Source organism: Spea bombifrons, chromosome 8 (assembly GCF_027358695.1).
Source record: "Spea bombifrons isolate aSpeBom1 chromosome 8, aSpeBom1.2.pri, whole genome shotgun sequence".
Classification (NCBI taxonomy): Eukaryota; Metazoa; Chordata; class Amphibia; order Anura; family Pelobatidae; genus Spea; species Spea bombifrons.
The window spans coordinates 26,946,230-26,973,980 of NC_071094.1; the positions used below are offsets into that span (position 1 = coordinate 26,946,230).

The following is a 27,751-nucleotide window of genomic DNA, read 5'->3' on the forward strand; positions in this document are numbered from 1 at the left end:
ATTTACCTGAAGAGGCGGCGGCTGAGAGACCAACAGGCGAGAGCGGATCTGCTTTAACTTACCGCCCGGGGGAGAGGCTGCTTCACCAGCACCCGGTTACACCGAGCCGCCAGTCTGCTTGACCCGGACCGTTATCTGGTGAGTGCTGACCATGCGCTCCCAATCCATGCTGGCTGTGCCAGACTATCCCGGGTCAGGGCCGGGAGGAGGATGCTGAGGGCTGGAGGGGATGGACCAGGAGGCAGCGTGGCTTAGTAACGGGAGTTAGGGATGCTCAAAGTGCGTGAGGCAGGTGGGGCACTTACTAAGAGTCGGTAGAGAGGGTGCATGTACCTTAATCACACCCTAATACCCCTGCGGACTGGATAACTGATTATTAGTAATAAAATCTGAATAATCTGTGAATTGAGTGATTAGATATAAATAAGCTGCGCAGCATTCATGACGTAGAATTGTAGCTATTGTGAGCGGTGGTGATTGAGTGGCAGGTACTGTGTGACAGGAGGGGCGCTGGGATTATAGCCCATTGTGATGGCTTCTCTATCAGCGATCACAGCAGAGCCGCTTCACTGATACTGTATCAGACGTGTTCTACGGGTGGGGGATGCACAGGAATTATTACACATTAACTGATATCCGGAATAGACACAGGAAACGATTATTCTAAAAGAGACCGCCGTCCTGTGCTATCGTGCTCACTATAGTGTGATCTAGAGACACCAGATCTGAATTGGCTTTGATTCCATACTGAGAGGGTGGTAGATAGATGGAACAGCCTCCCAGCATAAGCAGTCGAAATTAATACAGCGAGGGGATTTAGACATGTATTGGATGGCCATAAAGCCATTCCAGAATCTAAGACAAGACCAAGCACTGATTAATATCTGTGTCTTTGCATCAGGGGAAAAACAGGCAGCCCGGATGGTTCTTTTCTGCTGTCTGTTTCTATGATCCAGATCTGTTCAGTCTGAATCAGAATAGTGCTGGTAGTTATCGCTGGGTCCCAGCCAGCCTGGAAACGTGTCTTATGCTTGTAATAAATGTTTGGGGGGGGGGGGATGTCTGCGAGAAGCGTGTTTTGGGGTCTGATAAGATTGGCTCCTGGAAAGGGCAGTCTCTCAGATGAGTAAAAGTAACGCATGCAAATAACTATATAAACAGCTATGGAATCATCTGGCACTCTGGATAAGATGTAATAACAGAAGAAACTCCAGCAATTATCCCGGGTCTCTCTCAGTAGTATAACGATGACATCGAAAGATAAGTGACATTTGCAAGAGAATATTGGTATGGAAGTTCCACCAAATGGCACTTGCGTATCCTAGTGCCTTAAACCATCATATTGATCTTATGCGTAGAAGGAAAGATGAGCTTTTTCAGTTCTAGTCTGGATCTGTACATGCCAGTGCTGCTGCTCATTCATTTGGTCATTCAGCTTCTATGGACTGGCGAATGAGGCTGCCTGTTCTCTGTTACAGAATGCCCAGTTACCGTTTGATGTGCTGCAGGTTGTCACTGATACCCCAGATGGCGGCTGTATGTTTGTGAGGTGGTCACTTGATACTGTGAAGATCGGGGGGATTACAGATCACTGGTGTGGAGGAAGGTAGTATATCTGAGAGCAGTGTGGGGATAGGCTGTGAATGGCTGTGTATATACTAGAGCCACGTAGTCCACGTCCTCAGTGTAGATACTCAACTTGCAAGTTTATTAGAACTTCTCCAGTGCCAGGGAAATGTATCTTAATCAAAGAGAATATAGCAATAGATTTGCCTATGGTGACGTTTCCAGATACCAAGCAAAGTCTGCTTTAAGCGATGGCTTATAATTAGCATTTCTATTAACTTATTATATATTCTGTTATATATCTATTGTCCTGAACCTATTTAATGGGCATTCACGGCCATCGAATATTTATGACCGCTGGGGCAGCGCGGCTGTATTTAACCTCATGGGCACATGGTTTATAAAAGCTGTTTATAAGATATATTCCGTGCGCATTGGTATGCAGACTATTTCCCTGTAACATTAACAGAAGATAAATCAGGATGATGCTGGTTGTGCAGCGCTTGCTATATGCATGGAAAATCTTCGGTTTCCAAGTATTTTAGATGAAGACATGCCAGCGAGCCTCATCGTTCCCCATGTTCCAGGAACAAGGATGCCTCGTGCTCATTGTGCTTAAACTTTACAAATTACACAATTATAACTATACGTTTTAATCAGCAGCTTTAGTTTTGCTATATAGTAATTAAAGGTCCCTCGTTAATGCGTTGGTATAATTATAGCTGCTTTACCACAAGTACTTCGGCATCCGCCACATGAGTGGTTCCAAGATACTGTTTGCGATGAGAAATCAGAAGAAAATGCATAGAGAATTGGCCACCATGTGATATTTGTTGAGTCCCAAGGGCATCTAAATCAATGTTTGTTGTGTCTCAGTCACCGTGACTTCCAGAATGGAAACTTTCAAACCATGTTCAAACAAGTTTCAGGTGCTAAAGTTCAGAAACAATGAACAAACTAATGTTTGTCTGATTGCTGCTGTTTATCTTTTCTTGTGTTCTCTGAGAGCTGTTGATCCAAAATATTTTTTTCCATTTTCCCGGGGGAAAAATAAATTATAATGCATGTAATTTGACACGCGTCCCTGAGATTATTTTAAGATGTAAACTACCAAGTATGTGACCACCTCGGTTTCACCGGCAGATAGGAATGAAGACAAGAGATGTCTTTTGCCATCACTTTTTATTTTTTGTTGATGATCTTGCTGGGCCTGCAGACCACAGAGAGGTCCTCTCGTGAAATGGCAGGTTAGAGTCTCAGGAGTTCCTGCTCACAGTTTTTATAGAAATACATTTTACACTTTTATGGACCCATTCCCACTTCATGTGCAGATGATGTGGCTGAACATGTAGAAAGATATGCCACTGTTTTTGGGGACTGGTTTGCTAAATGACATATGATCTTAAGGAGAGAAAAATGCATGGGAATGAAATAGTAATACGTAGTCCAGGCGCTCATAGTCCAGAATACTGTTAATTTGATATTACTTGATATGCGTGGGGCAGGTTCTGGCTGTCCTCCAAGACACAGAACAGCTCCCACCAAATATTTTATTGCGAGTATCGCATTAAAATCATGTTTATTTTATGTTTTTAAACGTCTATGTTGCCATGTTTGTGTTCTAGCAGGTCGCCGTCAGGGGGTATGGCCGGTACTGGTGTTTAATGGACCTGGCTTGGCCCCCCAGCTTGGCGGCATGTTTGCGCTGAGGCAGGCACTGTGGTTACCTGGTAACTGAAGCGCCCTGTGCTGGGGTCACATTACATGAATTATGACTCCATTGTCGTACATACACCGTTGTAAAGGAGGCCCCCGCAGTATAAGTACCGTCACTGGAGCAAATATGTCAGTGTGTGTAAGTATGCTACTTTGTGCGTAGGAGGAACTTGGGGGTCACGACCATACATCTCGCAGGGAGGCCCTGGCATTGGCCTGGCAGCTCACACAGGGAGTGCAAGGTGCATGGGAGATGGGACTCAGCGAGGAAAGTGGGGGGGGTAGAGAGTGTGTGTGTGTACTGTACCATTGGCTTATAGTCCGTATGTATGAATGTAAAGTGTTATTGTGTGTGTATGTATATGTGTACATAATATACATACTGACTCCAACACCATACAAATATATACATACTCTCATGCTATATATAGTAAGTGGGCTGGATGGTCTGTTAGTATTTGGTGTGAGTGGTGTTGTCAGTGGGAAAACATAGGGTTAGTGGCACCTGGGAGAGGAAGAAGAAGGGCAGGATCAAAAAATAGTTGTATGGCGTTAGAGGGAGTTGATGTGAGAGCAAATATGAGTGTTAATATGTATTTGTGTTGGAGGTAATAAATATTGCACCCAGGCTCCTCTAACCCTAATCTCGCTCATGTTCTTATAAGATGTGCTTATAGGGGGATCTTAAGAGGTTTATTGTACCTCTGACATTGAGGGAAACTGTTGAAGGACTGTAAGCATTGGAGGGAAGATGAGTAGTTGAGTTTTAGGAAACGTGCAGACATTGTAAGAGACAGAGGCGAGGCAGTTAGTTACACAATTTAAGAGGGAGAGATCAGGAGAGGGTGGGTAGATCTGGGTGTCATCAGCATACAGATGGTATTTATTGAAAGCTAGTTTTCCAAGTAAGGCAGTGTAACGCGAGAACAGAAGGGGTCCTAGAACTGTGTTGGGGTACACCAACTGAGGGCAGGGGCAAGTATTGATGGAAAGGGAAATGCTGACATTTAGGGAGTGAACGGGAAGAGAGCTGTGTCATGGAGACCAAGATTTCCTCCCCTGTATAATGTCTTACACCTCCTATAGACATACAGGTGACCGTGTTAGGTCTTCCACTCGGCCGTGGAGTGTCTCTTGACTGTTGACCGGAGACAGCCAAGACCATTTCTGTGCACTTCTTGTTCTGGAGTGCTGCCAAACTACACAGCCACGTGGCTTCTTAGTGGTGTTCATTAATTGTTTATTTTTGCATGACCCCCAGTCTGACTTAAATGGAAGATATTAGATATGCATTTTTTCCCCATTGAATAATTGGCTTTAAGTGTAGAGCTTGAATGCTGTTGATTGTTCTTTGGGAGTATTTTTAAGCACTTCCAATTTCCACGAGATGGCTTACAGATTAAAACACATGGCAAGTCATCATATGAATTCTTAGTGACTGTTAACCTAGATCAATACGTTCAGCTGTAACTCGCTTCTACAAGGTAAAGTGTAAATCAGAAGGCTATGCAGGTTTAAATCCAATACGCAAGGTGCATACATTTATGGAACTGCTTATTTGTCTATAGATCTAGATGCCTGATTGTGGCCATTATCTCCGCTCTGTATTACACATCTCATATGCTGGTTTCTAGTAAGTGATCCCAACTGGATGTCTGTGTAGTTCAAGGATAGCAGAAGGTTTCCGTGCTTTATATCTGGCACCAACAGTTTCCTCTTTACTGACCCGTTTCCTTGTTTGAGCAGAGAAGGTTTCTCTTTTTTTTTTTTTTTTTTTTTTTTTTAAAGGGAAACTGTTTTTAAATGGAATTGATATGCGGATGGCTACTGATCAGCAATCCAAGCTCCCAGGTCCCCATTATATGGGTTCGATTCGTCTTCAGATTTAAGTCGCTTGCTGCACTTTGGCTTTTTTTTGCAAGTTCTGATATAGAGTATATACCGGGAATGCTTGCATAAATAACTCTTTATCTTTACAATCGCACACAAAGTTAAGTGGGCTGCGTTTTAACATTTCAGGCACAGTACAAAATGGCCAAGGCTACGATGACATTTGGTTCTTTGCCTAAGCTAATGGTTTTTAAAACGGTGTAATCATGAAGATATAATCTCTGTAGTTTAGAGATATCTCGGTGGTGCGATAAGTTACTGGACGGGAATGTAATGTGTATGAGGGCGCGCTGAACCCTGAGCGAGGGCGCATCGCATGTGCTACGGGTGCATGAATGTTATGCTCGTGTATAATGAATGAGCAGGTGATTGCTACGTAGCACCTGGAGTGCAGCACCCAGTGATTTGCGTAGTAAAAGTACACAGGATTCTGGTTGTGTGGCTGACTTCACTGCGGACGTTATTACGGTTCACAGATGCTTAGTGCGGAGATACTGGTGCGGTGGGCTGTCACGAATTCCTGTTGTGCAAGGCATGTTATGCTTGTCAGGGAAAATTAAGTAATACTGTCCTAGTGCTCAGCATGACCCTGACAGCCTCAGTAAACAAGAATGCATATTAATGTAAGTTCATACAAAAAGAAAAAGTACTCGTCTGAGGTAGAAGCTGCAGTTTTGCTGCTGCATTTCTCGACCCCCATCTGTGGTCCAATGATTCTTGTAGCAGCCCAATGGTGACATGAAAGCTGATTTCAAAGGGAGTGACTTGGATGCATGCGCATGGGGGGTCTTAGTAAACCTCCACCCACAGCGCTCGCCGGGCAGGAGCTGGCTGGCAGTATGTGTCACATGCGAGGACATGTATGGCCGACCGCATCTTCTGCATGGCAAATAGTTGGGGGCAGCAAACACATATGGGCGATCCTGAAGAATTGTTTACAAAAGGGGCACAACGGAGACGTCTCGGCTGTCCTGATGGCCGGAGTGTGGCTTTAATGATATCTTTTGCTTTCCTGGTCTCCATGGCAGGGCAGACTTACTCGATCTATTCCAGTGTGTATTTCTGCTGCTGCTATCATAAAGTACAATTTAAACAAGGTCTTTTTGGGTTATCTTTTGCTGGCAAGTATTTGGAAGGCAGTTTCCAACCACGGAGAAGAAAGCTTTAAAGCATCCAAGGTTATTACTGGGCATTGCACATCTGAACGCTTTGCAAGCCTTGACTGAAACAAAAAAATGCTGTTTGTGTAAATAACCTTAGACCATGTCAAGCCATAATAAAGTGTATAAAACGAGTAGGGATCTGCCGACCAGCGTTCTGATACCCGGCACTTTGTGTTTCTCTGGGTGAAGGCACATGCCATTAATAGAGAGCCAAGCTTTGAATGCCACAGGTTATTGCGGCTTACAGAGATATGTTTGGCAGCTAAAGCTACTTGCCAAGATTCTCCTAGTAATATTTAATAACTGCTATAATATAAATTGTGTTCTTTACCCATCAGCGAGCGATGGATTTAAGAGTGTGGTATAGATTAAGGTGCTCTGTTTCACCCGTCCCATACCACGTTCTCGCGTAGTGTGAGATACAGCTGCATCTTGATTTTAAGGAATGGTCATCTATATACTATTTTTATTTGAAAGCTTCCTTGCTCTTCTGTCTGCCCCACATTGTCGTTCTGTCGAAAACCCTTTAATATGTTCTGGCCAAACTGTGTGCTGACCTGGTCAGCTTCTCCTGCAGGAAGGGCTGGGTTTGTCCTACACGACACAGGTCTCTTGAAGTCACCTTACTGATCCCGCCATGCATTATAAAATGGGGCATTCTTGCAGAAGAGGCTTTGAATAAGTTTTATAGTTACATTGTATGAAGTCTTCCCACTTTAAGTATGGATTTGACAGGGCCAACTATGCCCTTTCAGACCCAGTTTAGTGTATAAACCCCTAGATAGTGTCTGATTGCAAATGATACAGCAGAGCAAACCAGGATCTCATGTCTGAGATGGAATGGGCATGGGTGTTCTTTAGGAACATTACTACATTACATGTAATATTCATGACGTGTAAATAATACATATAGTAGTAATTGTAGACCCAGCCAGTAAATTGTAGCACCAAACGTTGCATTTATTTAGGGTCTGCTCATATAAATGCTGCATGACAGATACTCCATGGGGAAAATAACTCCACAATTACTATGTAAGAACTGTGTGAAAGTCACTTGGAGGTCATTTAATACTCCCTTTCTGTTACTAAGCGTACTCGCATTTAAAGTGTCATTTAAATGTTCTTTTAGTTTAGCAAGAGGCAGCTCGGTGTTACTGAACGTCAGCTCTACTAGCGCCCTGATCAAAATGGGTAAAAGCATACAGGAACTACAGATCCTTCCAAAATGTATAAATATGGCGATGCGTTATTGAGTCGCCTATATGAAGATTCCATATGGTTAACGTAGAAGCTCATTATTAATGACACGGCGTGCTCGGTTGCTCAATGGCATTTTCCATCCTCCCACTGTTGTGGTCTGGATGACGATCATCCGTTGTGGTTGTGTCCACCTGATCCTCTGCTTCTATCTATACAGCCGCCGGTCACTGGAAGCTATTACCTCACTCTATATGTGTAACACTCACTCTCTAAACAACCACTGAATCTTCCTCCGGGGGAAAGGGCTCAGACTACTCCTTTAAAACACTTCCCAGTTTTTAGAACTGTAGTAACCTTTTGTACTGCGTTTGAATCATCAGTGTGTTTTATTCGTGACCTGTTACCTTAATTCTATAAATATTGCCTCTGGCACGCAAAAGTGAAATGATTGTGAAACATAATTAGTTAATCACTAAAAGTAAATGGGCAAGTACACGTCTTCGTTACTTAGAATAGCTTGTACATTAACAGTATATACATATTAAATACTTTAGGATGATATAAGGTGTTCAGCCTATTCCCGAACGGGACGCTCCAGCCATTGCATGCACTCTAATGAAGACGATAGCGGAGTGTCACCTTACTTAAGGCAAAGAATGCGTATTAACATACCTACAAAATATTAATGTGCGTTCTTCGTTAGTGGGTCTGTATTTAATGGTACACTGTAATCTCCGTTTTTTTTTAATTGATATTTTAAAAAATATATTAGTATTTAAAAATAATAAAATAAATTGCTTGTTTTAGCCCCTGAAAATGGAGGATGTATGTTTTTGCGAGAGACTACTCTTAATATGCCTGCACACGTTTCTTTGTGCAATGAACGTAGAACGAAGGAGGCAGGACATTGGTAATCATGTATCGTAGCTACAGATTTGCCATCCGATACATGATTACCAATGTCCTGCCTCCTTCGTTCTACATTCATTGCACAAAGAAACGTGTGCAGGCATATTAAGAGTTAACGAGCCTCGTGTGTGCGGACGTCGGCTGGCCGGTTGCTTGCCAAGTCTTGCCGTTGTTGGAGTGACGACAGGAAGCTGGGAGTCTGGGACAGCCATAAACGGGTGCCTGGAGGCCAAACGGAAGAACTGAAAAGGGCCAAGTACACCGAGGGCAAAGAGTAACCCCATTTCACACCAAGGACAGAGGAGGGGGGATTGTCTCTGTTATGGGTACATATTACCGGTGGAGTTACACCTTTTTGTGTTGATACGTGTGTGTGATGTGCCCAGGAATTTATTTTATTCATGTCAGACAGCCTGTGTGGTCTCCATATCAAGAGTCCAACCAGTCTATACATTGTGTCTGACTTCTGTCATCTGCTAAGGCTTGGCAAGCAATCAAAATCTGGCATGGATTTGAATTCTTAAGCACTAGTTGTGGCTCGCGATGCTAGGCTCGGGTTAACTCGGGACTCTCATATGGTTTTCAGTTGGTGCTCAGACATCTTGCTAATGTATTTTTTATTCATTTAACTTTTAATATAAAATATTTTTTCTGTTGAGTCCCTCGCTAATCAATGCGATGTAACCTCCTGGTAAAGAAACCCCAGTATGATGTGCTATTTTGGTAACCTCGTTTCTGGCCAGCCTCGTAATCTTGATAGTGGAGGCCGGGGCAGACTGTTACCGGTACGCTCTCCTCCACTGCATTTCTTTTCTTTGACGTCACAGAAAAAAAGATCAGATTGCTATACGTTTGCCTTTTGTACAAATGAATCATTTCCCTTCGTTTTTTTACTGGCCTTTCACCTACTTGTGGTGGTATTGCTTTAAGAGATTTCCCAAGCTGTGTTTTGAAGTAGGCGGATCGACTTCCCGTATAAGTAAGTCTGTTCTGTTCAGAATGCGATCACTCAGGGGCTGTTCAGACTTCATCACACAAGTTGGGTGAGTGGAATTTATTTTCGTCTTACGTGTCCCCGAGCCGCCCAGAGCTTCAACTTTTTTGGATTTCTTAACCCTGTTCACTGCATTTCTTTGATATCACAGAAAAAAAATCAGATTGCTATATATTTGCCTTTTGTTTTTTTTTCTATATTCCTAATTCTATGAATCACCGTAATATAACAGAGCTGCTTGGCAATCAGAAACTAAAATATGAAACATTCCTTATTCCGCTGTGATTGTAGGAATATAGAGCTGTATTCTCGGGATACTGTGTGCTCGGGATTCTTCTGATCTTGCTTCCCATAGACTAAGAGGACTTTTTTCGATGTATTTCTTTCCTGGTTGAGATGTGCCGGGGAGGATTAAATCTTGTGCACATGTGGTCTGAGGGAATAGTCGTTGTAGGTTGTTGGCACACATGTTTGCACAAGGCAAGTTATCCTTAATATCTGTCAACTGTCTCTGGACAAGGGTCTTTTGTTGTAAACCAGTCTTTCTTGTTTTTGTTTTTTGCACACGCTAGATACCTTTTTAGACTGTAAAATGTGATTGTGGTTTCCGTAGTGGCTATTATGCTTAGTCAGCGAACAACTATAGTATATGTGTGTATCCTGTATTACATCATACGGTAGGTCATTTAATCTTGGTTTTCTCTGTAAAGATATGCGAGGGTGTTTGCTGCTTTTGTTCCTGAACCTAATGATTGCCTTCTGTATTCTGAGAACCATCTAATGGGGCTTATCTCTACGATGCTATTGTATCATGGTGGTCGGACTTGACCTTGGCTGACCATCTTGCTGCCATACACCAAATCTCTGACTTTCTCTGTGATTTCCTTTTGGTCTTACCTTGACCATACAAACATGTCTTTCTTAAAGCTTGAGTCTGAAGCCCACAAGTAGCCAGGTGGAGGGTGTTTAGAGGGTAACTGTTAAGGCAAGGAACGGAAAGACTACGCTGCCGGTAAAACGGTTTTGACCATGATGTCAATTTACCTTTAGTCTTTTAACTTCTGTTGTGCATTGATAAGATTATAGGGAGCAGCCATCTTGCCTTAAGGAAGACCTCCAAAGAGGCAGGTTTGGTTCTTGGGAAGTGGTATACTAGATGGAGATATTACTAAGTTGATGTCATGAAACACGTCTAATAGTAATGTTATTCTGATGATTGAAACATCCAAAAGGTTGATGGCAACGCTAGGTCATTTAAAACGTTAAATCTTCTGGCCTTGTTTCTCGTTTGCATACATTGTGTATGTGGGGCGTATCGCAAAAGGTTGTGTGGTTATTTATACTTTTTTGAAAGCTTTCCAGTGAATAGTTTGGCTGCACACGCGTTGGAGCAGGTGAACCTTATTTATAACCAATTTATAAACCATGTCTAGCAAAAAGACCACCTGCCATTGCAGAGGGAAACAGTCTTTTAGTCTATATGTGCGTTTAGGAATAAGTATATCAATTATTGCATTTTTGTACAGTAAGGCTGGTTGTTTAAAAGAAATAAAAACATTAATCTTGTGACATATTGCCAGAAATACTATGTCATGAATGATTTAGTTATAGAACTGGATGTGTGGACATGTTGTCCTGTTTCAGTTGCTGTCGTCATGTTCTTTACCTTGAAGAGGTCCTTGGTCTGCTTCGGCTGTGATGCTGATTTATGTACAGAGAAATCTATCGCAGCTAGACCTTCAATGTAGTTCAATGCATTGAATGTGTTATCTGATAAAATACTTTAATGCGTTTAACTCTTAACTAGTCGTTTCTCAAACAGTCTACTAGAACCGATCGAATAACCATGAAGTGGCCAACTAAGTCCACAAGGCCGGGATCTTCTTTCATGGCTCAACCAGCTTGGTCATTTGACATGTTTACATCTGTATGGTGTGTGCCCTGCACCACCACCTCTCACGACAAACCTTAAGCTCAAGTGGGCCAACCTAGAAAAAATGTAACTCTTTGGAACTTTGGATGGGTTTTTATCTGAGGAAGAGACCAAAAGCTTATGTGACGCTACCTTTTATTAGGCCAACCTAGTAAAGGATGTATCAATTAGCCATGTCCATTTATCCATCTATCTTTGAATAGACTGAACACCACTGGTTTTGGCCCAGTACTTTGCAATACATTGATACACGGTAAATGACTAGCATGTTATGCCACTTAGTTTGTAAATGATATATCTAGACCTCGGCCTTATCTTGGGAAGTTTAAATAACCCCCTGTTTTATGTTCCCAGTGCCGTGATTAGCAGCCATTACGTTGCTTTGCAGTTCATGCCCCACAGGTGAGAGGTTAGTCAGCAGGTATTCCTATCGATAACGCTGTTTGACCAGACCAAAGCAAATATTACCGTTTACTCACTCAATCGGGACCTTTAGTTAAAACGCTGTGTAGGAAGACCTGTTTTGGTCATTCTGTTGCCGTTGACCTCTTATTTGTAGAAAGTGGATAATCCTACAGCCTTCTCGTCTAGCGGATTTATGAAGGAAATTTGAGAACCTCTTAAGCTAATGATTTAAATCCCCCTTTCATTAATAATTAATTTGCTTAGTTAAATCCTCAAAGATCTCGCTCGGTATAAAAATATGACCACAGATGGGGAGAAGTCTCCATGACCTCAACACAACATTCTACACGTGATTTACCTGTAGCTGACTTTACACATAACTGATTATTTGGTGATGCTAACATAATGAATAATATTGTGTGTGTGTGTTATATATATATTTATATTTATATATATTGATAATAAAAATTATAAATTGTATGATTTGTCATGATTAACTCCTGACATCTGTTTTGTTAACAGTTTGCATTACCTAGAGAAGACCACCTTCTAGTGCAGTACAAGTTCTGTAAGTATATATATAATGCTATAGACTCTTGTATTGTTTTTGTATGTTGTATGACGGGACAATCCTGTCTAAACATAATATATCACATCATTTAGTTCGCAGGAATGACATGATTCATGGTGTTTTTGTGCAGCGAGGTGTAGTTTAAATGTCAAATATCTTCTGTTTACACGACTTCTTGTCAGCCTGAATTTCTAGATTGTCATTTTTTTTGTATTTTTTTGAATGCCCGTAGGTATAGTTTACATAATCTATAGTGTACATAATATGCTTGCCATGGGGGCTCTGACCCCTTCTGTGTGTTAAAGGACAAAGCAGTGGGTCACGTGGAGCACACCGCTTGTATATACGCGGTGGATCTATGGATAAATGATTAGCGCTTACTGCACCTGCCAGTCGCCTCTGCTTTTTCTGGGTGGGGGGCTGTAGTAACTCACAAGCACAATGGACTAATCCTGCTGCATTAAACAGTTTAATGAACGCGACCAGGAGGGTGGCGGATGTGAAAGCAGACTTCTGTCTCTCCGAGTGTGCTGTCCCAAAACATAATTGGTAATCACTCCTTACGGTTTCAACAAACACTGCAGAGCTCTAAAGTGGTCATATCTTCAAAGCAAATACCCCTCTGGATCGTATAAAGGGTTAATGCGCCTCTACACAAAAAAGTAATGATGAGCCTGAGAAGCGCCAGTCTCCTCAAGCAGGATACTACCTATAGCGTACCAGTCCTCTTCAAAAGCCTGCAGCGGCCCTCTAATTACCCAAACATTATAGGGGGGAGCACGGTAATGTCCCCTTACCGTCACGCATGCAGAATGTTTATTGCAGGCCCAAAATGTCTAAGATACGACGTTTCTTTTTGTCCCAACGAGACCCTTTTTAAATACTCAGACACGCACACTTGGTAAACTTGCGTCTGTTTTCTGTATGATGTGAACTGTCTGCACACAGGTGTAACACCCTGCGAGATCCCGGCACACGTGCATCTGCCCTGCTTATATCACTAAACCATCTGCCGCTTGTTCATACCTGCATGTCACACGGGCGTGCTTCCCGTCACGCTCACACGTGCTGTGTCGTGTTATCACCGTTTTCGTTGTGAAATGCACCGTATATATATAACGTATCGTTTTTATTCCAGCACTTGCGTTTCATACAGTCCTTGCGTATTTGTTAAGGATGGCTAACATAACCAGGCATGACGTTTATCCAACACCCGCATGTATGAGAGACCTTGCAAGATGGCGTTGCTATGAAGCGATGGATCCTAATGGGCGATGCTGCGTGTATGGCTTAGTAAATCACCGTGTCGCAGGACGTTCGCTTGTAGTTTAATGATCCTGTTTGTGTGGCACGGGGCTTAGAAATGCATCTATGGCACTCGGCTGGTTAGGCTCCTTACCCAAGCACCTCTGTCCTTATTGCTTTCGCAAGTCATCCGTTTCGTATGAGGTTCTTTGATCCTAGAGGCAGAACGCCTTGGAAATTCTCCAGCAGGCTACGCCAAGACGTTCTCTTTCCAAATAGCTTAATTGGATACACCGCTGTGTAAGATTATAAAACTGGATTAGACGCACCGCGCTTTCATCTTACTTACATTTACAAAGCGGTCTTGTGGGGTCTTCTCTGAGAGGCCGGCCTTAGCGAGGCGTTTTTCTAGAGCGCCTCTGTTTCTAGGCATCTGTTACGGCATGTCTTGGAATTCCGTGTTACACAAGATTTCCGGGGAGGCTGCCGCCTGTAATTATTCCGCATCTTAGCCGTGGAGTTCAGATATTGAATGAGCTTTTTTTCTGGCTTTGCCAGGATTCCTAAAAATGCAATATGTGAACAGTCATCAATTTTATTTAAACAGATTATGTAGTTTGTCCAACATTAATTCATGTAGGTGTCAGTGGGCCTGGAGTAATGTGTTTTTTCCGTACAATCGAGGTCCTCCTCTGAATAATATTTGCTGGCCTTGGTCTGCCCCAGTTCTATAATGACTATATCTACCTTAATCTGCTACCAAAACAAAGGAACCAGGGCATTGTAACCGACACACGTGCTACCCAGCGATACACGCAAGAGCCCTCCTACAAGGAATGAAATAAAGCGAAGAATGACGAATCTGGCGCGTTGTGTCCCTCTCGTTATGTTAGATGTTAGAATCCACGCACACAGATTGATAAATAATCTTGACATTTTCCCCATTCTCAAAGGCATTATGTTTAATCAGATGCCTACTACTAAGCGCAGTGCTCATTCCTCTACCTACACGGGCTTACGGCATCCCCTCTATGCATGTTCCCCTATGTATTGTAGGTGGTAAATATCGTAGGATTCCCATAGTCTCTTGTTACCCGACAGATAACATCGTCGGGGTATTACGTATACTCCGCTGTAACTCTCTCTCGGGGAACAGTTTATAACGGAGACGAGGCTCTGCTGACGGCATTGAGGAGATTTCCTCTTCTATATTTGTGCTTCGCTATCCCAGATGTTTAGAAACATCTGCACCGTGTTGAGGAATTCATGCAGTGGGATGGAAATATTTGTTTAATGGAGGATTAAAGAACATGCAGCCGTGTCCTGTTAACTCTCTTGGCTAGTAATGGGCGACCTCTCTCGTTTCCGTTGATATACCAGCAGGCTCTTGAAGTATGCTTAGTCTTTGAGTTCCACCAAAGGGTTAAAACAAATGGAAGCCCCCGGCCAGTTATACAAATCTCATTTTGCTACCAGAATCCCTTTTTAAGGTTAATATAAATGTTTAACTTACAAACTATTAACCTTTCATCCGTATTTATCCATCTCGAGCACGCCTGATGACATTAGGTTTTTCCTCCTCCGTTGTTTACAGGAACGTATGCGCCAACCATCCCTGAACTCGGGGAACGCACCAAGATGTGTAAATATTTGCACAATTTGAAGCAAAAGAAGGCCCGCTAGCTGTCGGTCTAGTAGAAGTTGCTGCCTGGTTATGTTAGCGTCCCATGTCACTGATGTTTAACATGTTTTTAACGAGCACCCGGTATTCACTAACCTCTTCCCTTTCTCTTTTCTGCTTTCTGGCTGGCCGCACGGATATTCACTCGCCTTGGCTTCCAAAGATTAACAAATGATAGTCTTAACGTTCACCCCGAACACCACAGCAAGCTCGTGTGTTTGCCGCTGCCTTGATTAAACGCCGCATTGCTTTTGCCCTGTTGCCTTACCGACCCAAAGAATCTTGAGTAACGAGCAGGCACCGGCCCCCGCGTTTCCATTCTCTCGCCCCGCTTTAACACCACCATGAAGCTTAATACAGAGGTGTACACCGTTGTCTTGCTGCCTGTCTACCTGTTAATGTTTGTGTACAGTGCTCTCGCATTCATACCGTGGTATTTTCTCACCAACGCAAAGAAGAAAAAAGCTATGGCAAAAAGAATAAAGGCAAAGCCGGCGTCGGACATGCCTGGAAGCCCCTACCGGGCTCTTAGCCACTTCGACTCTCTGGCCACCATAGACATTCCAGGGGCTGACACTCTGGACAAGTTGTTTCAACATGCGGTGGCGCGTTTCGCAAAGAAAGACTGTCTGGGCACACGGGAGCTGCTGAGCGAGGAGAACGAGAAGCAACCCAACGGGAAAGTCTTTAAGAAGGTAATATTTCCCTTCGCACGCAGGTCGTATATTCTAATATTGGCTTTCTGGTCGTTTAAATCCAAGAGCGCTCTAAGCACTGTTGACTAATACATGTTGCGTAGCCTTTTCTTCTTCAATCAGGGTTTTTCTTTATATGAAATTTTAGAACAGTTTCCATGACAATGGGAACCAAACTTATATAATTATCATTTATTTTTATCGCAGCCAAAGCCTTTATTTCAGAGATATGAAACCAGTCTCTAAGTTGTGGCTCCCTATAGTATGCACTGAAAACTTATAAAAAAATAATAAAATCTTTGTTTATATCCAAAATGATATTTTCCAACGGTCTGATGGACCATGTCCTTCTGTTTCCCAATGTTCCTAATCCTATAATAACTTCTTTCTCAGCTAATTCAAGGGGATTACAAGTGGTTGAATTATGAAGAGGTCAATACAAGAGTGACCAATTTGGGGAGCGGACTGTCCGCGCTCGGCCTGAAACCAAAGAGCACTGTAGCCATTTTCTGCGAGACAAGAGCGGAGTGGATGATCGCTGCGCAGGCGTGTTTTAAGTACAATTTCCCTCGTAAGTCTCCAGGAAACACTATAAAAACATACATCTGTCCAAAATTTTCACCACATTTGGTAATCTTAACCGTTGCTAGAGCTAGCGCTCCAAAGAGGTTGGTGCTGGTTGGTAGTTAGAGGTTGGTGCTGGGTGCAGGTCGGTTAAATGATGAATGAGGCACGGTTTCAGTGTCGTGTAACCTCTTCCGCTCCAGTGCTGGTACAGTTGGGGTGGCATGGAAATTACGTTCTGTTGCGCCACTTTAAAGCACTGCAAAAGAATATATAATATATTGTAATGGGTCATGTAATCAATAGCCACAGATTCCCGAGAGAGCTCCTGTTCCTCTCATTCCATCGCACTGAATGTTTGACACGATAGACAAATGAAACGGAGCCAGCGTTGTCTATTTTAAACCTCGTGAAATCCATGTGAACGTGCGCAGGTCTGCCACACGCTGATGCTTTGGGGGGGTTTGCGCCCGCCATTTGGTCTGTAAACAGTGATCGCTAGATGAAATACAGGTGAAGGAGTAATCGGCTCCTAGAGTAAGCTAATGTAACACATTTTGGATTGCAAATGGCGCCATACAGACGCATGCTCATACCTGCTCTGCCAGCGATAGAGATTCAAACAAAACATAATAAGTGCAAGCAAATTGAACAGATTCTGTGGCTGCTTGCTCAGATTTCTAATGCAGTCTGTTACATTCTGCTTGCATTAGTTGATCAGTTAAAGAGTTCTGTTTTGGATGCCCCACTCTTCAGGCGCAGCAGCCACGACTTGATTTAAATATGCTTTACTCATCGCCATAATGATTTGTGAAGTATACACAGACCAAAACAAGCTTTCTATACCGAAACTATTTTGTCACAGGCAATCCAATCTTCGTTGGAACTGGGACATAGTTTCACTTGAATCTTATCTTCCATATATTTGGGGTGAATAGGAGCTCCAGTTCTTCTGTGTTAGTAGTTCCCAGTGTTTGAGTTGGGTCGCTATGTTTATATCTCCTTTATGGATCATCAGCTTCTTTTTTTCTGCTGCTGCTGTTGTTGCTTGATACGCAACAGGGTCTGCAATGGTTACCAACTTCCTCATTCTTCATAAATGCAAATTTAAAATAAAGCCGCATTCTCAATTCCCTTTTATTCCACCTTACAACCGCAGTCACGCTCATATGCAGAAATATTACTTATGTAAGTTCTTGTAGAAGTTTCCATCTGTCGTGCTTGAACATGACATTTTGTTAATATTGTACGGAACGTTCTCTGGTCACAGACCTATAACTATACATGCTTACGTTGTATAAATCAAGTGCGTGCATGTGATTTAAGTATTTGTATGTTGCCTTTTTGTAAAGTCGTGTTAGAACGTATCTTTCTTCTGATTCAGTGGTCACATTGTATGCCACGCTGGGCGAGGAGGCAGTAACCTATGGACTCAATGAATCTGGAGCCACTCATCTCATTACCAGTGTGGAGCTGCTAGAGACCAAGCTCAAGGTGCGTGGATAGGATCATCGCAACACAATTCCTGACATAAATATAATATATATATATATATATATATATCATAATGTCCGTTAACTAATGTGCTTTTGCTTCTACAGAATGTCCTCACAAATGTTTCATTCATTAAACACGTAATTTATGTGGATCAGAAAAGCATAAACAGATCGGAATATCCCGAAGAACTACATATCCATGATATGGAATCCGTGGAAGAGCTGGGCTCCAGGCCTGAGAATTGTGAGTGTGACTGTAATTAAACATGGAAACTGGATGGAGGGTACCACAAGGACGTTGGCCCACATCCGTGATTATGGTCATTTATAAAATGTATTAAGACTGTTTTAAGATACCTTAACCCATGCATTGTCAGATGCGTGACCTTTACGATTGGTCCTATCTAGTTTCCCGGTTAGTTCGTGCTTTAAAGACTAAAACATTAATCAGTCCTTGGTCTGGTCTTAGATTTCTGTCGCATGCATGGTCAAGTTCCCTGCCACATTGGTAAACCAAAGCAAACTTGGAGCACTCAAATAGTTTACGGCTTGCCATGGTCCCAAGATGGCAAACCTTGGACCTTGGGGGCTGCAAGGATATTTTAATTTCCCATCTTAGGAACAGGTGGCTCAGTTGAAGCGGTTACAAACTGATGCGTATAACTTTGCTCAAAAACAAGTGATGTTTGTCATATTCTTCTGTTACCAACTAAAAATTGTATTTCTGAGATTTCTGAGAATCTCTCTAGATGACTTTTTGTGCCATCTAAAACAAATTGCTAGTGTGTATATATGCAAGGCAATGCATTTTATATTAAATAGATGTTTTATCCGCTGTATCCTCGTAAACCACATGTCATTAATCGCTTTATTTCAAGCCTCACGTAAAATTTTATCTTTATAAACATGAGAAATATGTCTGCGGAATACCGGTGTACTAGAAAATCTAATTACCCTTTTATCCTGGATTGGCTTTTGGGCGTGATGGGAATTATTTACACATACATTAGTATTGGGTAATTCATATAATCCTCCTTACAACTTCAGCCAAGAGACGGGAATAGCGAGAGATTGCAAAACTATAACAAAGGACCGCGTCAACCTTCTAAGATGTGCCGTTTTTTATTTATTTATTTATTTATTTTTGAGTTCATGGAATAAGCCACTGGCGATGACTTTTCTCAGTTGTAGACATTATCCTTTTATCCTTCCTGTGCTCTGCTCGTCTTCAAGTCATTTATAATATTTTTATCTCCAGTGAACAACCCTCCGAGCCGACCCGTTCCTTCAGACCTGGCGGTGGTGATGTATACCAGTGGCTCTACTGGCAGGCCCAAAGGAGTAATGATGATCCACAGCAACCTAATCGCTGGCATGGCGGGGCAGTGCGAACGCATACCAGGCCTTGGGTAAGTCTATGGTCTGTGGACTTAATCCAAACTAAACGTCAGTGACGCTCCAATTCATACAATAGCTGAGCAGAACCTTTTTTATTTGATTTAGTTTTGCACACTAAATATATCATCCCGAATAAACTATAAGCCATTCTGGTTCTGTTGGCTTTTAATTTTGTTTTCATAATTAAAAAGAAAAACACATTTGTAAATGAATTTTGTCCCCCCATATTTCTGCTTCTATCGAGCATTAATATCCTTTTTATATAAATAGCCTCTTGGCTGAATATTGGCAAAATATTTTACATGCTTTGCAAAAAGATATTGTTTCAATGATATGGTTTCATTATGACGTTGAGAAAATCTTCTTAATCGTCTCATGTATCACGTAGCTTATTTATTGAATATGTTTTCCTTTTGTTCTTCTTCTTCTTAGCCCCAAGGATACCTATATTGGTTATTTGCCTTTAGCGCATGTTCTAGAGATGACGGCAGAAATATCCTGTGTTACTTATGGCTGTAGAATTGGTTATTCATCTCCGCAGACGCTGTCTGACCAGGTGAGTGATCACATCCAACCAACTTTGTGGCATTTACACGCGGTTTATGGAGCTGACATGATTTTTTCCCCCCATGTAAAATAGAAAAACAAAACCCATCAGCACAGGTTACTTGTCTCTTGTGGCACTGCTGATAATTGGACAAACCCGGGGATTTGATTAATAAATCCCTAAGGCAAGCATAATCATAGGAACAAAGAAATTCTGAGCAAAAATAAAACCCATGACTGTAGTTACATGAAACCATTAGTCCACTTATTTGCACAAACACTGTTGAGGTACGTCATGCGGAACGGAGAAATGTTTCGTAAGCTGCACTAGCTCAGACTTGTCACTTCTGGAAGGTCTTGTTTAAATCCACGGAGAGATTGCTCCACTATTATCACAAATATCAAGATAACAAAAGGTATGGGTGGAGGGACAGGTTAGACCTATTCACTAATTATCATCTAGATCACATCTTCAAGGGACGGTTTAAGGTCCCAGAAACCTAAACCGAGAACAATGCTAAGTTATTTTTGATTACTTCCATGTGCATTTGGGGGTTTTTTTGTGCCTTAGGGAAAAGTTGAAGCTCTTCGCCTCTTGTGGTTCACTGATTCTCACCACTGATGACCGCTTGTTGAAGCAGCCACTCAGGAAATTCAGACAGCACATTCTGTGCATGCGCACAGGGGGTCAAGTTAGACCTCCTACAATGTTAACAAGCCAATGCCGGAGCTGACTTGTTCGGAGATGTCATATTCTTACCGCCAAATCTCCTAGCCGGGAGAGGGTGATGTTGGGGTCAAATGCATATTAAGGGAATTATACCATGCAACTTTAAAGGAACCTCTTAAGTGCATATAATGGCTGGAATGTCCCTTTAAGTAAAAATGCGTTGTGTTGTTGCCGTGTGTGTTCACTCTGACAATCAGACAATTAAACTCAAGTATTTATTTGGTTTCTGTTTAGAAAGGTAAGAGTTTTTATGTAGGAAGGAATCTAAGCAAGTTGAGTTGAAAGTCTGAATGACTACTAATAACAGTCCTTGAGACATTCAGCCTCCCACCCGTCTAAATATGCTAACCAGCAGCATGTATGATACATAAGCTTGTAAAAGCCACTCTGTTATACATCTCGCATACTGCAAATTACCTGTGCTGGTCAGCAGCATGTGAAGTGTCTGGGGGGGCAAAAATGGCGTATGTGTCCATCTTAACTAGTTTTAGTACGGTCATGCTAACTTTGTAACATACAGGGAAATAACCCTCACTTGCGTAATAAAATGAAAACTTATTGAAATCCGAAAAGGCCCTTAGTTTTGTTGAAGAGCGCAAAGCCAGGATACACTCTAAATAGTAAAGCTGGCAAATCATGCTACATGGGGCCAAGTAAGAAATATGCACAACTGCACTGGCTGGAAAATAAAATAAATCACATTCTGTGATACTCATATATGAGACGCACCGTTGGTTTAATGTTCTTGAATGGCTGATGGCATCAGTGCAACAAAGATGAGAGCTTCGCTAACTTAAGTTCTAGATGATTTGGGCAGTGCTGATTTTCATTAGGATAACCACTAGATGGACAGCCTTTTACTTTAAGGGACAACTTGGAAAGGAATGCTTTTTTTCCTGCAGCAGACCTTGGCGGGTGCTCCTCTGCGTGTATCAGGCCTTGGCGGGTGCTCCTCTGCGTGTATCAGGCCTTGGCGGGTGCTCCTCTGCGTGTATCAGGCCTTGGTGCACAGAGGACATCTAGTGGGGAACCTACATCTACACAGTGATGAGCGATTGCCTGCAAGTCCTGTAGACCTGGCAAGGCGTTTTTGATCTTCTAACTTTGTCCAAACTGTTCTCATCTTGGAGAAGAAACGTACAATGATTTGCGTTGAATAATGCCTCCCACATCATGTAGGGAGAAGTAAAAGAATGACTCTATCGGTCATTTTCTTTTTATATTGTCTCTTAAAAACTGCTTTTAAAAGTTTTTATTGAAATAACACGGTTGCCTAGCAACAGAGTCCTGTCATTCCATTAAAGCCTTCTCCTATGTATTAACTGCAGTCTGATTACCAACAGCTGCTCCCTCTCGCCGTTTCATGCTCATTCGGGAGAAACCGTTAAGCTTTACACAGGGATTGCCAGTGAGTGTGAGTGTGCGAGGTGTTCTGTGTGATGGGTTACTAGAAGAGCTCAAAAGTAATGCCCCTTCTGTGATGCCCGAGATGGGCAGGATCGGCAACGAAGACGGACTGGATTCAGAGGCCCCGTTGAAATTTTTTCAACAAGAAAACGAAATGTTTTAAAATCGGGAATAAGCTTATTTAGGGCGCATTCCGTAGTCGTACATAATATAAATATCTAGGAATGTTGGGAAGTGTATGTGGGACAGCACCGTTAATGCAGTCAGTGGAAATGTTTCATGTTGCCTGCAAGTTACTGTTCAGTGAATAAACTCCGAATGCTCAGGTTGCCCCAATTGTTTGTTGCTTGGTAGCCGAAACCATGTATTTAGGTGACGGATCCCCAAGAGTGGCGTGCAAGTCGTTTGTTTTAGACTGGCGGACGATTACTCCTAAATACAGCGACCTCTGAGGTGCGTTTGTCCTGTTTTGAGTAGTCTTTGCATTTTTTGGTGTGATTTGCATTCATGGATACGAGAAAGGGTTGTTGATAACAGCTGTGGGGGGAAAGGGTGAGAAACATGAGCGCGGTGCCGTATTGTTCTGGACACAGCAGCGTTATTTGTGGACTGGTGGATTTGTATCTTCTATTTTCTATTATTAACACTGGACGCGCTGTGAATGTTTTCCTTGGCGTTTCTGCACTAAGCTGCATGTTTTGGCATACGGCTCGGTGGCCCTTTATAATATGAGCTTTGTTTGGGCGCTCTCTCTGTGGGAGAAGGTTGACTAAACCCATCTGAACTCCATGATCTAATGACAAAACCGCCTACTGTCTTACCTCAAGTGAATGATTGTTTCGTTAGACGGGTTGACCCAGACTTTGGCAAGCGATTTTGCTACGAGGAACAAAGCCAAAATTACTCAGCAGGAAACCTTGTTTCATTGACTCGTCCGATTTAAAGCTGATCGTTCTGTTTAAACTTGGTCATAGTTGGCCTCAAAAATAAGATTGCATATTTAATATTCCTGACACCAGTCCCCCCCCCCCATTATTAACTCTGATTGTCCGTATAATAATTATGCGGGAAGTATAATCTTGTTATGTTACGGCAGGCACGGCTTAATAACTTTGATTCTCCATCGGCTAATGTTGGATGGCCAGACGGTGTCGAGGTGCTGCAGCCTCATATCCTTCATACCCCTAGTTTATGACCTAATGTTACATCATAACCCAGACTTAAATCATACGACCTCCTTCATGTTGTGGTTTGACCATCACCATTCCATTTGCGTAACCGTGCATACATATCCTGTGCTATTACATGCTCGGCGTCTGCTTTATGCAGTTGTTAAGGTTGTATGTAGTAACGTTTCACAAAGGATTTGGTCTTCTATACAAATTGGCTTATGCAAAGGACTTCAGGTCTGCACAGACCGGGATAAGAACGGTTCAACATAGTATTGAGAAAAGAATAATAAATCTAGATTTTGTTCCCTTTCTATGCTATTAAACGTGGTTTTGTGTCTGGATCGCGTTTCTAGGGTTCATTTGTTAAATAAAGACATTGGGTATAATGGTTAGTAAATCGCTGGCAATTCACTGACATAACGTGGTGGATATGGAGATGTTGAGTTATCAGGAGTTTAGTTTCATGTTGGACAAATACAGGATTTGCTTACAAAAGAACAGCCTTCTGGAGATGATCGGGGCGTCCTATCACGAATTCTGTTGACTTTACTTTTCTGCCAAATTGTGTAACATCCCATGCTGCGGGTTCTGCCATTTCCCATTACTGAGTGTACACATAAACAAAACGCCGGTAACACTTGGGGGATATATATATATATATATATATATATATATATATATATATATATATATATATATATATATCCTTTTAACACTAAGCTGCCTTTTGGTATTGTATATATTCGTTATTTAATGTTTTATTCCTCTGTCCCTCCTCAGTCTAGTAAAATCAAGAAGGGAACCAAAGGTGATTGTACGGTGTTGAAGCCTACGCTGATGGCGGCTGTGCCGGTAAGTGGGGTCATCCGTGTCGGATATGGAAATAACTAACTTCTTACACAAAATGTTTGTTTTTGTTGTAATTAATGTTCCTTCCATAAACAGTAACTTTATTATTATGATTCTTTGGATTATAATATGTTAGTTAATGTCTTGGGAGGTCCACTTGCTGTATTTTATAATGCTTAGGTTGAGGAGCTTTACCCCTTAACCAGATTTCCCCCATTATTTTTCCAAAAAGTTGGTTATGAAGTGTGTATAATAATTAGTATTCCCTCTTTTTTTAACATCCGATCTTTTAGTAATTAAAAATGACCTTGCGTTAATCTTAACCCTGCATACATCCTTAGTCTGGTAGCATGGCATAGTTTAAATTGTATATCAATAAAAATGATGTACAAAGTATAGTTATTTTTTTTATGGTTGTTTTATCCCGTGCAGGAAATAATGGATCGAATTTACAAGAATGTCATGAGCAAAGTGCAAGAAATGAATGTTTTCCAAAGAACCCTGTTTAAGCTTGGGTATGACTACAAGCTGGAACAAATAAAGAAGGGATATGATGCTCCTCTGTGTAATATGTAAGTAGTGATCGTACCATCTGGTACTACTTTAGGTTAATACCTATAGGTTACTCGTGGTCTATGTAACAGTGGCATAAAAAAGCATCATTCTTTCTGGTCCCTGCTAATGTGAGATGACTGGAGAGACGACCAAAGAGTCTGATTTGGCTCCTGTAGTGTCTCGGTCCACTTGACCTGTAGTTTAGAATTCATTCAGTGCTTTCGTAACATAATTATTTACAGTATGGTGGTTTTCCTTGCAGGTTGCTTTTTAAGAAGGTAAAAGCCCTTTTGGGTGGGAATGTGCGCATGATGCTCTGCGGAGGAGCTCCTCTGTCTCCGCAAACACAGAGGTTTATGAACATCTGCTTCTGCTGTCCTGTGGGCCAGGGCTATGGATTAACGGAAACGTGCGGGGCTGGTACCATCACCGAAGGTAAAAAGAAAAGACCCAGTAAACTGCTTAAATAAAAGATGATGATAATATGAATATATTTAATTTGCTTATTTGATCTTCTGATGTAAATTATGAAGTTCAGCTATATTTCCCCATTTATTTCACTGGGATTATCTGTATTGCTTATTAAACGACGCGGTATCTCCATTACCTGAAAACACTTTATTGTTGCATTATGCAATTCCTTGAGGAAAGGAAACGGCTGGTTTCCGTCTGATTAACTAATGAATGAGATGTGCCGATTCTGTCTCTAGAGGAAAGTAACGGCTTGTTTCTTCTCTTTCAGTTTGTGATTACAGCACTGGCAGAGTAGGGGCTCCTCTCACCTGCTGTGAAGTGAAACTTCGAGACTGGCAAGAAGGTGCGTTATCTCACGGTGCCTATATATTACATTATTTCCCAATTCTGCGGTAGTAGGGAAAGCTTTAACATGGGTTGGGTGTCAAGGAGTGGAGACTGGGGCAGAAACATCTAGTTGGAGGCCTGCAGACCTGGCATGGCTCTTTCTGCTGCCTGCCAGTAAAGGTTGCATATAGATGAGGGTTTCCGTGTACTGTTGCTTCAGACATAACGCTAAGGCCTTATTTCCTAAACAATATGTTTTTTTGGGGAAAAAATGACAAAGCTTGTGTATTTAACTTTTGGTAATGTTTTTTAGGTGGATATACAAATCAAGACAAACCACATCCAAGGGGAGAGATAATCATTGGAGGGCATAATGTTGCAATGGGGTATTTTAAGAATGAGGAAAAGAGTTTGGAGGATTTCTACGTGGATGAGAATGGACAGAGGTGGTTCTGTACAGGCGACATCGGAGAATTCCATGCAGATGGCTGCCTGCAGATTATCGGTGGGTCAGAGAGTCCTGTGGAAAACATATGAATAGTGTTGTATAGATTAAGCTTGTATTATATGAACTCCACAATTTTGAAATGGATAATGAAGCAATATTTGTAAAAGCTACTAATAAAAAAAACTATGCTGGGTGTCCCCTTCTGCAGCCTATAACTTGTCTTCGTTGCTTTCTAGATCGCAAAAAGGATTTAGTGAAGTTACAAGCTGGGGAATATGTCTCGCTGGGCAAGGTGGAGGCAGCGCTGAAAAACTGCCCGCTTATTGACAACATCTGTGCATACGCGAACAGGTAACGAGTTCTATCTGCTCGCTCCTATTAGCATGTGCTCGCCGGACCGCTAATCGGGAATGGCCAGGCTGTTGTCTTGTTGGCAAGCAGGCTGGTGTTTCAGCCGGTGTTTCAGCCTTTGTTGTGTTCATGGAGCCAATATCTGTATATATCTGAGACTGCACTGAGAGAGTGGAAGTTTGTCTCTGTAATTAGATGTTTAAAGAGGATTCTATATTCTGTGAAAGCGAATCCACAAACTGTCAAGTAAACAGTGGATTTCGTCCCAGTTAGGGTTTGGTGTTTTTACTAGGCTTTCGGGCTGTTAGATTATAACGTTGATAATGTGAGGCTGTTCTTGTACTGGATATTTCTGCGGTGAATGTGTGTATGGGTGAAATCGGTGAGCACCAGCTGCCGTGAAATTTGACACGGATGTTTTTGAGAACAGCGAGCTGCTGTGGAGTCGGCTACGGTTGGTTTTCGTGTTCGGTTTTCGCCCTTGAATATACAGCGACTAATCTTCCTTCTATCCTGTTACAGTTACCAGTCCTACGTGATCAGCTTTGTAGTTCCTAATCAGAAGAAGCTGACGGCTTTAGCGCAGCAGAAAGGGATCGAAGGAGCATGGGAGGAGATCTGCAACAATCCCACGATGGAAGCAGAAGTATTAAGGGAGATTAAGGAGGTAGCCGGCTCAAGTGAGTGCATCTCTCGTTATGTAGGCCGATCGGATGTGCTGTAGAACACGCCGCAAAATGCATTTCAATGTTTCTGAAAACCTCAAAATAAAGGAATGTGAATGGTTAGAATCGAAAATCATCCAGAAAGGGAATGATTGGTATGATGCAACCTATTTAACCCATTCCTGTCATATTAGATACTCTTGGCTGCTCATGTAGCACTACCATGAGGTGTCTAGGGATCCAAATTGTGGTTATTTGACCGTGATGTGATGATTTCCCAAATAAACTATGAATATGGGTAGCAGAATGCATGAAAGCTTGCGGGAGCTTTGTTTTAAAAAGATGTAGTACATAATATATGTAGCATAATAACATTTTGTTAACTAATGTTGCGATCTTAGTTTTGTGAGGGTGGTAGATAAATGGAACAATCTACCAGCAGAAGTGGTAAAGGTTAATACCTGCCATAGGCATATGGCTATCCTGATGACAAGGCATAGCACCGATTAAGGTTTGTGCAGGAAACGGAGGGGGGCCAAATGGTTCTTATCGACAGAAATTCTGTTTCTGTGAACCGCCAAAGGATTGCTTGGATTGGTTTGTTGACTGCCATCTAATGGTCATTTTTTTCCCCAGTGAAACTAGAACGATTTGAAATTCCAATCAAGGTACGCCTGAGCCCTGACCCATGGACCCCTGAGACAGGCCTGGTGACAGATGCATTTAAACTGAAGAGGAAAGAGCTGAAGAACCACTATTTGAACGACATTGAGAGGATGTATGGAGGCAAATAGAACAAAA

General features: G+C 42.1%; 1 protein-coding gene across 6 annotated transcripts; it reads left to right on the plus strand.

The window, feature by feature from the left end:
- Nucleotides 1–27,751, plus strand: ACSL4 (acyl-CoA synthetase long chain family member 4). 6 transcript variants are annotated; one of them, XM_053472990.1, is made up of 16 exons: nt 1–138; nt 12,299–12,344; nt 15,437–15,968; nt 16,362–16,539; nt 17,917–18,026; nt 18,134–18,272; nt 19,287–19,437; nt 19,859–19,982; nt 24,062–24,133; nt 24,563–24,702; nt 24,948–25,120; nt 25,428–25,502; nt 25,800–25,991; nt 26,171–26,285; nt 26,808–26,965; nt 27,587–27,751. In XM_053472990.1, the coding sequence occupies exons 3-16, from the start codon at nt 15,618–15,620 to the stop codon at nt 27,742–27,744; spliced, it is 2,136 nt and encodes a 711-aa protein (XP_053328965.1). In that variant the 5' UTR covers nt 1–138; nt 12,299–12,344; nt 15,437–15,617; the 3' UTR covers nt 27,745–27,751. The 6 variants fall into 6 exon arrangements, with proteins under 6 accessions (XP_053328965.1, XP_053328968.1, XP_053328969.1 ...); XM_053472993.1 differs by having other exon boundaries at nt 15,729–15,968; XM_053472994.1 differs by having other exon boundaries at nt 15,732–15,968.